Source organism: Phoca vitulina, unplaced genomic scaffold (genome assembly GCF_004348235.1).
Source record: "Phoca vitulina isolate PV1807 unplaced genomic scaffold, GSC_HSeal_1.0 scaffold19, whole genome shotgun sequence".
NCBI classification, from domain to species: Eukaryota; Metazoa; Chordata; class Mammalia; order Carnivora; family Phocidae; genus Phoca; species Phoca vitulina.
Genome location: NW_022589722.1, coordinates 25,939,133 through 25,952,767, shown reverse-complemented (window position 1 = coordinate 25,952,767; position 13,635 = coordinate 25,939,133). Strand labels below are relative to the sequence as shown.

The 13,635-nt window shown below is 55.5% G+C and overlaps 1 protein-coding gene across 2 annotated transcripts in view; it reads right to left on the bottom strand.

Moving 5' to 3' along the window:
• CACNA1I (calcium voltage-gated channel subunit alpha1 I) overlaps positions 1-13,635 on the bottom strand; it is a 113,016-nt gene that overhangs the window by 33,231 nt on the left and 66,150 nt on the right. For both annotated transcript variants that reach the window (XM_032416306.1, XM_032416305.1), the window contains exons 7-10: positions 9,564-9,879; positions 7,514-7,606; positions 3,851-4,163; positions 1,126-1,547 (exon numbers count right to left, since the gene is read on the bottom strand). In XM_032416306.1, the coding sequence (XP_032272197.1) occupies positions 1,126-1,547; positions 3,851-4,163; positions 7,514-7,606; positions 9,564-9,879 (1,144 nt within the window). The remainder of the gene's footprint in view (positions 1-1,125; positions 1,548-3,850; positions 4,164-7,513; positions 7,607-9,563; positions 9,880-13,635) is intronic.

Sequence of the window (13,635 nt, the reverse complement as noted above, 5' to 3'; positions counted from 1 at the left end):
GATCTGACCCCTCACTGGCTGTGGGACCTTGGGTCAGTGACATCCCCTCCCTAGGCCTCAGGGTCACTAGCTAACAAATGGGGTGCCCTCACAGGGCTGGAGCAAAGGTCAAGGGAGGGAACCCACCCAGGGGCTGGGGGAGCCAGAAAATGGTGCTTTTTCAAATAGAGCCAGGACTGGACTTGTCGTGCAGGCTGTCACCCCAGGGTATGACCTATGTCCTGGGGACGTGGGTGCTAGCCCCTCCCCCCAAGCCTTCCATCCTGTGTCCTTACAAGTAGCCTCTTATCTCTTAACGCACCCTTCCTGTGCTCCCGCCACCTCTTCCACGTGTTTTCCCCCCTTGGGACCCTGTCTCCGAACTCTCCTCAGCCCCAAAGCTCCAGCAGTATCCCCGATGGCCCAAGGGGCCTGGGACACACCATTCGACTCAGCCAACACCCACTCTGTGCTCTATGCACCCAGCGCCAAGGACAGAAGAGACCACGGGGCTGGCGGAGGAGGGACACAGGACAGTCTTTGTAGGACAACCTCGGGGCGACTCTCAGTGCCTTGGGGCGGTGTGGAGGGCGGACTAAGTGGGGGGCATCGGGGACAGGAGGACGCCTCGCCGGCTAAAGGCACTGCCCACAGAGGAGCCTTGGCTATCCGAGGAAAGGTCTGTATTTTGTGCCAAGGGCAATGGGGCTCTGTGGCAGTTTGGGGCAGCGGAGAACCCAACCTTGGGAAAGAGCACTCCAACTGTTTGGGGGAGAATGGACAGGTGGGCTCACCGGGAAAGGTGACCACTGGAAGTCAGGTTTGGCAGGGACTGACAGGGGAAGGCCTGTGGGTGCCTGGTGTCCAGGCTGAGCTGCTCAGGAGAAAGGAGCTGGATCTGAACCCCGCGGGCCCACTACTAGAGTGGCCCCCCTCGCTCACTCACTCACCCACTGCGCAGACCGCCAGAGCTTCTCCCTCCTCTGGGCTGGGCCCCGGGTTGGGCTACTAAGGCCACAGGGACGAATCGGACCCAGTCCCAGTCAGGTGGGAGACAGCCACACAGGGGGCCGGCTTGGGCCTCGGCGCCCAGCCCTCCCTCCACGCCCGCGCCCAGCCCCGCACCCGGCGCCTGCCCACACTGGCCTGCTCGTGGTGCTCGATGCCCATGCTGACGGTGTTGACCAGGATGGCCATCATGATGCCCCGGTTGAAGTACTTGCTGTCCACGATGCCGCGGAGCTTGGCTCGAGTCTCCCGCCACACGTCCCCGCACAGCCGGGTGGCCCCGTCTACCTGCTCCTCCTCGTCCTCCTTCCCGAGCCCTGACGAGGCCCCATCGTCGCTGCTCCGGGCTCCGTCCCCATCGGCCTCCTCCGAGCCACCACCTGAGCCACCAGAGCCCGAGCCCTCCTGGCCCGAGTCGGTGCTGCCCGGGCCCGAGGGCCGCCGGCTCGCCCCATGCTGGCAGCGGGGGCAGCTGGCCGGGTCGGAGGCCAGCATGGCGGAGATGGGCTGCACCAGCGTGTGGGGCGTCGGGTCCAGGGGACTGTGTTGAGGGCACAGCTCTGCAAAGCAAACACAAAGGCAGGGGTGTTGCCTCAGGTCACACAGGCTGGAGGGTCTCAGAGGCGGCAGCACCTGCCCACACCAGGCCCCAACCTAACCCTGGGACACAGCCCCGTGTGAGGGCTTCAGGCTCCTGGGCTCCAGGCTCTGCCTGGGGCCTGTGGTTCCTGGGGGATCGGCTTCACCTCTCCGGGCTTTGTCTGTCCCCGTGTAAAGCCAGGACTAGGAGCACCTCCTTGCAGGGCTGTGGGGAGGGTTCTACGGTGGCTGCGTGTGCTGTGCCGGGAACAGCGCCTGGGGCACACGTGCCTGTCATCCGTCCTTGCTCCATCACTTCCTGGCCCGAGGCCCAGCCCTCCCACTGTCCTGCTTGCTGACATCGGAGCTGGGGAAATGGCTGAAGAACAGCTTCTAGAAGAACCAGGCTGGTATAGAGGATGGACGCCCCTCAGGGGGAGCCAAGGTGGCCTCTCCATCTTCCATTCTCCCACCCTTATGTGGGGCTTGTGTCCCTTGCTCTAGAAGCCCCCTGAGACTTCCCTCCTCACAAGCTGAGAGTCGGGGCTGCCTCCTGGGGGAGAAGGCACAGCAGGGAGTGGGGGTCAGAAGCTTTCATCCCCTTTGATGCCCCAGGGAGAGTTTCAGAAGCCCGGGCCAGTCTCCGAACAGAGTTCTGTGATCTGTGAACCATTTCAAACAGGTGTCATGGAGGTTCTTTCTGGGTGGTTTGCTTTCTTCTTTATATTTGCCTATATTTTCCTAAAATAAAAGTGTTTCGCTTGTGTGAACCAAAAATAAATAAATAAATAACATTAAAGGGAAAGAAAAACATGTAATGCCTACCCTTCCTTTCCAGACTTTGCCTTCAAATATCTCCCAATGCCCCGGACGAGGCCCCTCGGACTCATTTGTCCCCCGGAGCCAGGGTGAGGCAGCCAGAAGCCCAGGGGTCGGTCCCATCTCAGCAAAGCTCTGCTCAGCCCCACTTGTACATGGGGCTGGGCCCCCTGAAACTTGTTTCCCAGGGAAGGGGGAAGGCATGGAGGCCCCAGGGCAGGGGGCACGTTCTCCCCCCAGACGGCCTCCTGAACTTTCCTCCACACAAGTTTCCGGGAGAGGGTGGGGGGCAGCAGCAGGAAGCGTCTCCCTGCATCACCCAGGAACGCTGCACGCCAGCCTTGCCCAGACCCTGGCTCCCCCGTCCACGTGCTGGGCCAGCCCACGGGCCACCTGGAGCCTCCTCCAAGACCATGCCTGGACGGCTGGCGCCCGAGGATGGGTGGGCGGCAGCTCTGAGCACCAGTTCTCCGGCTTGCCTCCCAAGGATCTCAGATTCGCAGGACGTCAGAACTGCGGGAGCAGGGCCTGGGGGTGGCTGACTCCCACTGCGCATGAGCCTCAGCCTCAACTTTACAGAGCAGGAGCCTGAGGCCCACAGAGGGGCCCAGGATGTCCAAGGTTGCACACTGTGTACCTGCTCTGGGGTCCAGTCCCTGCTGACTTCCATAGCACCAGCCGGGGGCCCATCTCCCAGGGCGCATTTGCCTTCTGCAGGAGTGGGAGCATTCATTTCTCCCCTGGAGGCGGGCTCAGCAAATCCAACTCTAAAGTCCCTGATGCTGTTTTTATCCCTGACACACCGTGTGACCTTAAGTGACTCCCTTCATCTATCTGGACCTTAGTTTTCCCATCCGAAAATGGGATCATGTTACCGGCTTGGCCCCCTTCTCAGGCTGTTTTCTAGAACAGATGAGAAAATGAATGGAGAGCCCTTTCTGAGCCTAACAGCCCGGAGAGGGAAGATCACAAAATGGCACAGGTGTCCCTAATACACCACGCCTTTGCAGGGTGGGGGCCACAGCCCTTTACTCCAGGTGGCCGGTCGTCACTGCTCTGGTGTGCTAGCAAGCATGGGGGGCAGCAGGAACCCGTGGGGGGGGGGGGGAGGCCGGCTGAGTGGAGGGGAGTTTCAGGGCTTTACCAGACAGGATGGCCAAGGGGGTGGAGCCTGAGTACACGAGACCACACACCGGGATCCAAAGGGAATTCCTCCAGGGGGCAGGGTGCTGAGACCCCCAGCCCAGGCCAGGCCCCGGCAGGTGGTCAGGAAAGGGGCAAGAGAACAAGGGGCACGGACTGGAGCTCCCCAGGGGGACCTGGGTTCTCCACCTGCCGGACAGCTCTGCTGACACTGAGGAGATGGGGGGGCATGTCTGCCCGCGGTGGCGGTCGAGTCCCCGACTGGAGGCGCACGAGGCCTGAGCGGGGCGCCCTGGAGGCCGCGGGGGGCGGGGCCACTTACTGTAGTGCCTGGGCTCCTTGGCGTGGGGCCCGGGCTTGGCAGGGGTGGGCGCCCCCGGGGCTGGGGCCCGGCGCCGGCTCTGCAGGGCCTGGTAGAGGCCCAGGGCCCGGCGCCTGGCCTTGCGCAGGATGTGGCAGACGTACTGGAAGATCTCCTCGTAGCAGTCGCCTGGCTCCGCGTAGCTAGCCACCGTGCTGGAGGACAGGTAGCGCTTCCGCTGCTCCAGCATCAGCCGGTGCTCCCGCTGCTTGGTCTCCGAGAACTGGGTCGCTATGACAACGAGGCACAGGTTGATCATGAAGAAGGAGCCCACCTGTGACCAACGGGAGGAGAGGACAGGGACAGGAACAGAGGAGACAGATTGGTGTAGGGGGGAGGCAGAGATGGGGGAGAGGAAAACGAAGAGAAGGAGAAAGAGAAACGGTGGTTGGGTGGGGGGACAGACAGAGATGGAAGCCGGAGTGACAGCGGCGGGGCGAGAAGCGGAGGGATCCAGAGGCAGAAAGGAAGACAGGAGCGGGGAGCAGGGACAGATCCGAGACACCAGACAGGGACGGGACAGAGCCAGGAGGCAGGCAGCCAGAGACGGCCAGGAGAAACACCGAGAGGGAGTGACACAGGCTCAGAGAGTAAAGGAGCGGAGGGTACGGGAGACGCAGAGCGACGGGGCAGAGCGACGGGGCACGAGGAGGTAGGGAGAGAGAGGAGCGGAGGGTGGAGGGCCCAGAGAGACGGAGAGGCACGGGCACAGATAGGGACAGGAAAAGATTGCTGAGGCCTTGCTCCAACAGGAGGCCAGGGCCCCAGGGTGGCGGTGGCCCGGGCAGCTCCCCAGGCCCCACTGGGACCTGCTTCCAAACCCACTCCCCCAGGCCCTCAGGCCCAGGGTCACGGCCGCCCTCCCACCTGGGACACCAGCACAGAGGCCGGGGAGGGAGGCCCAGCCCCACTCAGGCCATCCGGGCCCTGAGTGCCACCCCAGCCCTGCCCTCTCTCTGGCTTGACTTTGGCCTCAGTCGGGCATCCAGACAAAAGAGAAGGTTCCTTCAGAAAGCGTTTACGTGTGTGGCTTTATCCGTGCTTGGATGGAGGAGGTGGGGAGGGGCTACCTAGTTAGTACTAGGAATCCTGCCACCTCATGACCAGGGCCCAGGTCCAGTGGCCACCACAGGGAGCAGAGCCCTTCCTGCCCTGGTTTCCCCACCCCTGGCCTTTGCTGAGCCTTTGAACGGGATCCACAGGCCCTGCCAGCAGGGGGAATGGCTTCTCATCCTCCTCCAGGCCGCCCTCCTGCAGGCCCCAGCCCCAGCCACCAATTCACCCTTCCCTCCTGTCCCCCAGGCCACAAATAGGGAGCTTCCGGGGTTATGGAGCGGGGGGAGGGTTTCCTGGCTGGAAGACTTTGGAAAAATTCCCCAGTAAGAAGATGCCCCTCATTGGCTCTCTTGGTCATGTCTTCCAGAAGCATCTCCTGGGGCCCCACTCTGCACCAGGCCTGTGTGAGGGGTCACCAGGAAGGAGAGGGCACAGCCCCTTCCCTCTGGGAGCTCACATCTGTCAGGCTTCTATCCAGCCTGCCTCCAGAGCGGCTGCCCTGTGGCCCTGGCGGCCCCCCATCCCTTCTGGACCTCCGTTTCCCCATCTGTAAAGCTGAAGGCTCAAGCAAGACAAGCTTAAGACATTTCCAATCAGGGGGAACACTGGGGACCTGAGTCTGAGGGCTGAGGACCTCTCACCTCACTGGGGCTCAGGGTCCTCACCTGAGGAACAGAGCGGGCAGGTGGCCCTGTGGGGCCAGGGTTGTGCAGAATGACAGCATGGTCACTCAGGCTCTGCTCTCTGGGCCCTTCCCAGTGCCTGGAAAAACTCAGCATCCTCCGCCCCCTACCAAGGCCCCTTCTCTTGTGACAGGGACACCTGGGACCCAATAACAGCAGCAGGAATAGGAGCAGGGCACACTTATTGAGCACTTCCTGTGTGCCAGGCCCCAGGCTCTATCCCATCGAATACTCCTGAGAGCCCATAAGCCTAGGTGCCATCACCGTCCCCTACTTTACTGCGGGGTCAGGGGAGCTAAGAGGCTTGCCTTGGGTCACGCTAGGAGTCACCAAGCCCACACTCCCACCCCTAACTCTATCCAGAGGGGCAGACCACATTCTCCAGCCCCTCTCTGAAATTCGAGACTCCTCTAGCAACCCCAGTGGTTGGAGGTTCCCCCCTCTCAGGATTCTGTCCACTTCAAGGTCTCTGCGCGAGGCCCCCTGCCCAGAAGGCTCTCCCCCTGGCTGCCCGCCCGGAGCCTTTAAGGCTCAATTCTGGTATCACCTCCTCGGTGAAACTTCCCACTCCCCCAGCCCTCCTCCAAGCTAGATTAGAAAAATCCTTTGGGCTCCCTCAGCCTCTCAGGCTTCCATCTGTCACAGCTCCTAACATGCTGTCTGGTCACTGTCAGCTGTAGCCCATCTCCCCACCCCCCCACCCCACCCCCAGACTGAGCTCCTCGAGAGCAGAGCCAGGTCCACCTCACTGCTCAGCTCCCAGTGCTCGGCTCAGGGCCCCGAGCAGTGCAGGCTTCCCTCGCTGTGCTGGGGAAATGGACAGACTAGTGGGTGAACGACAATGCTGAACGAAGCCCGGACCCCTCTCCTTTTATCTGGCTGTCTACTTAGGGATCCAAGGCCCCAGCCTCCCCAGGAAGGCATCAGAGCCAAGTCGACAGTGGGTATGTCTCAGGTCACTTGCCAGCTTGTCCTGAACACCCAGGTCAAGGTCCCACCAGCTCAGAACGGGGTGCTGCCCCAGAGAGCCAAGCGTGCCTTCTCCCACCACCAGGACGCCAGAGAACCCAGCCTCGGAGCAGGCGGGAGCCAGGCAGCACTGACTCTCCTGGGAGTGAGTCACCTTGACATTTGGGGGTTTGTGCTGTGGCTGAGGCTGCAGTCAGGCATGACAAGGTGGGTGAGCTGGCTTCGGGGAGACGGTGGGGGAAGGCAGGAGGGGTTGCCGGCTGGGGAAGGGCCCTGCTCTGTGAGGCAGAGCCCCGCCTCCACCCCCAAGCGACCCCCACAAGGCAGAGCTGCCTGAGAGGTGGGAATCCCTCCCAGAATTTCAGGGAGCCCCGTGGGGAAGCAGCCCCGGCTTCCGTTTCAGGCCATCTCCTCTTCCCAGCCTGGGGAAAACAGGAGTAAGCTGGAGCCCTAGAGAAGCTTCTGTCCAGGGGCTGCACCTGGCTAAGGTCAGGAGAAGAACGCATTCCCAGCCACCACGAGGCAAAGAAACATGAGCAGAAGTGACGAGATGGACTTAAATGCCCAGAAATGAGAAATGAAAGCAATAGAAAATGATGGATGCTTCCCGCCGCCGCCTTGACGAGTCCCTTCAATCACCCGCTGCTCGGAGGCATTTAAAAATTGCCCCTCCTGGGGAGCCCGGCTGGCTCAGTCAGTGGAGCACGAGATCTTGATCTCCGGGTTGTGAGTTTGAGCCCCACGCTGGGGGTAGAGATGACTTAACAATAAAATCTAAAAAAACTGCCCCTCCTGCTCCCTCCCACTCAGCTCTCCTGGCTCTGCGGGGTTCCCTGGGGACCCTTCCCGCCAACGCCATCCCTGGTCCAGGGGTCCTTGAGCTTGCCCAGAAAGCCCCAGCTTCCCTGACACTTACTATGATAAGCAGGATAAAATAGATGAAGTTGTAGAAGGAATGAGCATCCATCACATAGTACATGATCTCCACCCAGCCTTCCAGAGTAATCACCTGCAGCCAGAACAGAGCAGAGGAGGAGTGAGCCTGAGACAGGAAAGGCAGGACCCTCAGGCAAGACAGCCAGCAGATGCAGCGCCCCAGGCAGAGGCCCTACTGTGTGCCGGACTGCTTTATACACGTTGTCTCTTGGACTCCTCACAAGGCTCGATGGGCCAGCCATCCTCATCCCCAGTACACGCGTGAGGAGACGGAAGCTCAGAGAGGCTAGAGTATTTGCCCACTGTCGGCCAGGGAGGCAGGGGGAGCCAGACTTAAGCCTGGTCCCTCTTGCTCCAGAGGCCCCCCCTCTCCAGTCTCCCCCTGCACCAAGGCAGGAGGGCTGGAAGCCGGGGGTCCTGGGCTCCAGCCCCAGCTCACCGGCTGGGCCATTCCCTGAACCTCAGCTGCTTCTTCTTCTTCTAGCACATGGGGCTACCAGCCTACCCGGTAAGCAGGGCTGGGGTGCAGCTCGGCGGAGCCCGGGAGTGTGATGAGGCCCATGTGACTGTTGCCCTGTTCTCCTTCCCAGAGAGCGAGGCAGAGCAGCCTCGGGCACAACAAATGCTGGGCCCTCCCCAGCACTGTCCTCTTGTTTGCTTCTGGAGCAGAAGCCCCTGCGCAGGCCACTCACCCTCTCGGGGCCGAGGGTCTCCAAACGCAGCTGCTCGGCTCTGATCACATCACATCACACCTTGCAGCCCTGACTTCTGTGATCTCACTGCTCCCCAGAGCAAAGCCCCAGAGCAAAGCGCAGCCACCCCGCTAAGGGCCTCCCTTCTCCTCGGGGCTTCTCAGCCACCACCCTCTGCTCCAGCCCTGTTCTTCCTTCTGAGGGCCCCGGGAAGGTGACCTTGACCAAGCACTCACTCCGCGGGCTGACTGCTCTGCTCACTCATCTGGTTTCTTCTTCTCAGCTACTCAGGGTAAGAGAGCTGTTATTACCCTGACGTTAGAGGTGAAAAACTGAGGCACAGAGACATCAAGCAGTACAGCCAAGGTCCCACAGCCCTAGTTGCCTAAACATACCCATCCCTGTCCTCCGCAATGCCCTGGGGCCACGCAAGGCAATAAAGCCCTTTGCACACAATACCGGTAACACTGCTTTGTGATGGGGGCGCCTGGGTGGCTCAGTAGGCTAAGCGTCTGCCTTTGGCTCAGGTCGTGATCCCAGGGTTCTGGGATCGAGTCCCACTTCCTTGCTCAGCGGGGAGCCTGCTTCTCCCTCTGCCTGCCACTCCCCCTGCTTGTGCTCTGTCCCCCTCTCTCTCTCTCTGATAAATAAATACATAAAATCTTTAAAATAAAAAACAAAAAATTTTTATTTTTGTAAGTGTGTGTGTACGTGTATATATATACACATATATATATACACGCATATATATATAATTCACGCACTGAGTAAAATGTATTTCTTACTGACTGATCAAAAGAACGGTCCAAGAGACCCTGCCCAAACAGACAAACAGCTCCTTGGAGCTCTCTGCACACCCCGGGGCTTCCCTGCACCCACGCCTTTGCTCAAGCGGTCACCTCCACCAGAAACATCTTTGCCCCCACATCCTGAGCGTGGGCCTGGCCTGGTCCGCCCCTAGAGCAAGGCGTGAGTCTGGCCTCTCCCCTCTATAAACAGACCTCCCCGCTGGGATCCGTCTGCCCCTAGGTCGCCTGGGATTCCACAAAGAGCACAGGCTTTGGGGTCACCCGGACCTGGATTAAAATCCTGATTCTCCATTAAATAGCACGTGATCCTCAAATAGCTTGCTTCCTTTCGTTCGAACCTCAGTTGCTCTGCCTGTAATCGGGGCAGGATGATGCCCACTGTGCCGGCAAGCGGGGCAGATGTCAGCGACACGCCTAGCACAAAGCCCCACCTGCCAGAAGCTGTTCGCTCCACCCCTCACCCCCCCCCTCCGCCCCGGCCTCCCAGGCTCCGGGCACAGGGGCTGCTGCCAGGCCTGAGCGGCCTCACCTGGAAAATGACGATCCACGCGTAGCCGATGTTGTCAAAATTGATGGCCCCCTTGTGGGGGTTGGCGCTGCCTGTGCGGCAGACGTTGTAGTAGCGGTTCCAGTTGACACAGAGCCCGCTGGCGTTCAGGTCCTGGCGCCCTGCCCCGAAGTCGTACACATCATCCTTGGACAGGCAGCATTCACGGCCCTGCTCCTTGAGTGGGGGGATCTCGTGGCAGCCCATGATGCCATTGTCCCCCGAAAGGGAGCAGATGAAAGGCATCTCGTCGTCCTCCTCCGGCTGGTAGTAGGGGGGCAGGGCCACATCCCCTTGTCTGCCCACAGGGGACGGTGGGGGAAAGAGGAGGAGGGGAGGGGTCATCACCAGGAGGAGCAGAAAGGGCACAGGCGACGTGGTGTGGCAGAACTGTCCCAACAAGTCCTGTCTTTGCCTTCAGGCGTTTGCCCACCTTGTTCCCCCACCTGGGACACCCTTCCCCAGGGTTGAAAAATCTCCCACGGACCCACTGTGGTCAGCTCCAGGGTCCCCCCCCCCTCCCAGGGAGCCTTCCCTAAGGGCTAGTCCTCAGTCCCCTGTGCCCTGCACACACACCCCTATTGCTCCTGGGGCATATGCACCCAACTTCTCTGGGAGGCTGCAGCTCTGTTAGGGCAAGGATGGGGTCTCAGCCTCCCCAGTCCCCACACACTCTTTGGTCAGCCCAGAGCACATGTTTAATCCACAAATGCTGATTTTTACTGATCCAACAGATGAGGAGCTGATCCTCTGCCTGCCCCACCCCTTCCCATCTATGTGACCTTGGACTGTTAACTTCTTCTCTCCAGAACTCAATTTCCTCATCTGTAAGACAGAGATGACAATCACTGCCCTACCCATCCTGTGGGGCTAAACAATGATTCATTGCAATCCAATCAAAATCCCAACATGTTTTTGTCTGTGGAACCTGGCCTGATGGTTCTAGGATTTATCTGGATGGGAGAAGAGTCAAGACAATTTTTTTAAAAAGGAGAAAGAGGAGTGGAGTCCAACCCAAGAGAGCAAAATACAACTACAATTATTACTAGAGTGTGATATTGCAACAGGAACAGAAAGATTTGTGGAACACCACGGAGCACAGGGGCAAACCCATACATAAAGCAGAACTTAGTCTATTATAGAAACACCTTTTTCAGATCCATGGGGAATGGAAGAACTAAACAATCGCTTCTCAGCCTTTTGGCTAAGATCAAGTGTAGAACTAAACAATAAACGGTGCTGAGATAACTGCTATCTGTTTGGAAAATAATAAAGCTAGATCCCTACCTCACACCATATACAAAAATAAACTTCTTGAAGACTTGGTATCAAAAGAAAAAAAAGAATGTAAGTTATCTCATTAATTATTTATATTGATTGCACATTTAAATAATAATCTTTTGGGGCACCTGGGTGGTGCAGTCAGTTAAGCGTCTGATTCTTGATTTTGGCTCAGGTCGTGATCTCAGGGTCCTGGGATCGAGCCCCATGTCAGACTCTGCTGAGCACAGAGTCTGCTTGAGATTCCCTCTCCTTCTCCCTTTGCCCCTCCTGCTCTCTCTGCCTAAAATAAATAAATCAATCTTAAAAAAAAAAGAAAAGAAAAGAATAATCTTTTGGATATATTAGGTTAAGTAAAATATATTACAGAATTTTAAATAATAAACTTCTGGTGGATTAAAAATAATAACTGCAACAAACATAACCACAAAAATATTACAAGAGAACAAGGAACATTTTTGTTAACTCAAGAAATACAGGCCTTCTGGATAAAATACACAAAATCCAAATGCTGCAAAGAAAAAGGTCAAGACTGACTATATACAAATGTAAAATTTCTTTCTTTTTTCTTCTTCTTCTCCTTTTTTTTTTTTTTAGAGAGGGAGAGGAGGTGGTGGGCAGAGGGAGAGAGAGAAGAATCTTAAGCAGGCTCCATGGGCCGCATGGAATCTGACACGGGCCTCGATCTCACGACTCTGAGATCATAACCTGAGCCAAAAGCAAGTGTTGGACACTTAAGTGACTAAGCCACCCAGGCACCCCCAAATGTAAAATTTCTATGAGACAAAAGAAAGTATACTAAGTAAAAAGATAAGCAATGAACTGGGAAAAAGCAGAGGTAGGCAAGCTTTCTGTGTAAAGGGCCAGATAAAAAATGTTTTTTGCAGACCATATAGTCTCTGTGCCAATTTCTCAACTACATCATTGTAATATGAAATAGTCTTAGGAAATAGGTAAGCAAGTGGCATGGCTGTGTTCCAGTAAAACATTATTTACAAAAACAAGCCAGAGATTGCCATTCCCCTGGGATGAGTCCCAGCAACATATAACACAAATAAAAGAAGGGCGCCTGACTGGCTCAGTCGGAAGAGCATGTGATTCCTGATTCCAGGGTTGTGAGTTCAATCCCCATATTGGGTGTAGAAATTACTAAAAATAAACAAACAAGTAAACTTAAAAAAAGCAAATAAAAGGTAACGATACCATATTAAAATCACCTGTAACTCAGTAAGAAAAAGAAAAATAGCCACTAGGGGGAAAAGGACATAAAAATGCAAAGAAAAAAAATTCACAAAAGAAATAAAAATGGCCAATGTACTTGAAAAAAAAAAGGGGCCAATATATCAATATATAGAAAGAGATGCTCACTTGACTAATAACAGGAAAATGCAAACAAAAATACACCCATCCAAATGGAAATGTTTCAGGGTTGATAGTACTAAGTGAGGAAAACAGTGAGTGCAACCAGACATGCGCACACACTGTTGGTGGGACTGTGTATTGATACAACCTTTTTAGAAGGTAATTTGGCAACATCCATCAGCAATTAACATGTACACATCCACCCCAAATACAAATGGCCACCTGACAGTCATAAAGACACCATTGCAACTCCACAGAGAAAGGATGGACTTCTCAATCAATGGGCTGGGACAATCGAATATCCCTATAGAAAGGGATTCTTGACCCCAACCGCATATCATACTAAAAATTATTTGAGATGGAATACAGACCTAAATGTGAAAGATAAAATGGGAAAGCTTCTAAAAGAAAACATTAGAGAATATTTTCATCACCTTGTGTTAAGAAAAGATTAAATTGGACACGAAAAGCAATACTAAAAAAAATGACTGGGGGGCACTGGGTGGCTCAGTTGGTTAAGCGTCTGCCTTCGGCTCAGGTCATGATCCCAGGGTCCTGGGATCAAGCTCTACATCGGGTTCCCTACTCAGCTGGGAGCCTGCCTCGCCTCTCCCTCTCCCTCTGCCTGAGGCTCCCCCTGCTTGAGCTCTCTCTGTGTTAAATAAATAAATAAAATCTTTAAAAAAAAAATGATTGGTGGGGCGCCTGGGTGGCTCAGATGGTTGAGCGTCTGCCTTCGGCTCAGGTCATGATCCCAGCATCCTGGGATCGAGCCCCGCATCAGGTTCCCTGCTCGGCGGGAAGCCTGCTTCTCCCTCTCCCTCTCCCACTCTCCCTGCTTGTGTTCCCTCTCTTGCTGTGTCTCTCTCTGTCAAATAAATAAAATCTTTAAAAAAAAAAAAAATGATTGGTAATCTGGACTTCATTACAACTAAGAGCTTCTGTTCATCAAATAGCACCATTAAGAGAGTGAAAATGGAACAGACTGGAATAAAATATCTGCAATATATTTGTGTGTATATATGTATGTACATATATACACACATATATATACATATACCAAATGATGCAAATATACAATTTATATATATATAATATATATATACATAAAATATCTGCAATTATATATATGTATCTGCCACCAAAGGACGCTAATCCAGAATACAAAGAACCAGCGGCTACAAATTTATAATAAAAGGACAACCCAATCTAAAAATAGCAAAAGACTGTAACAGACACGCGTAAGAAGATGCACAAATGGCCCATATGCACGTGAAAAGCGCTAATCATCACTAGACATCGGGGCAGTACAAATTAAAACCACAATAAGATACCACTGCCCTCTCACTGGAATAGTTAAAATTAAAAGGACTGACAATACCAAATGTTGCTAAGGATGCCAGGCCCCTGG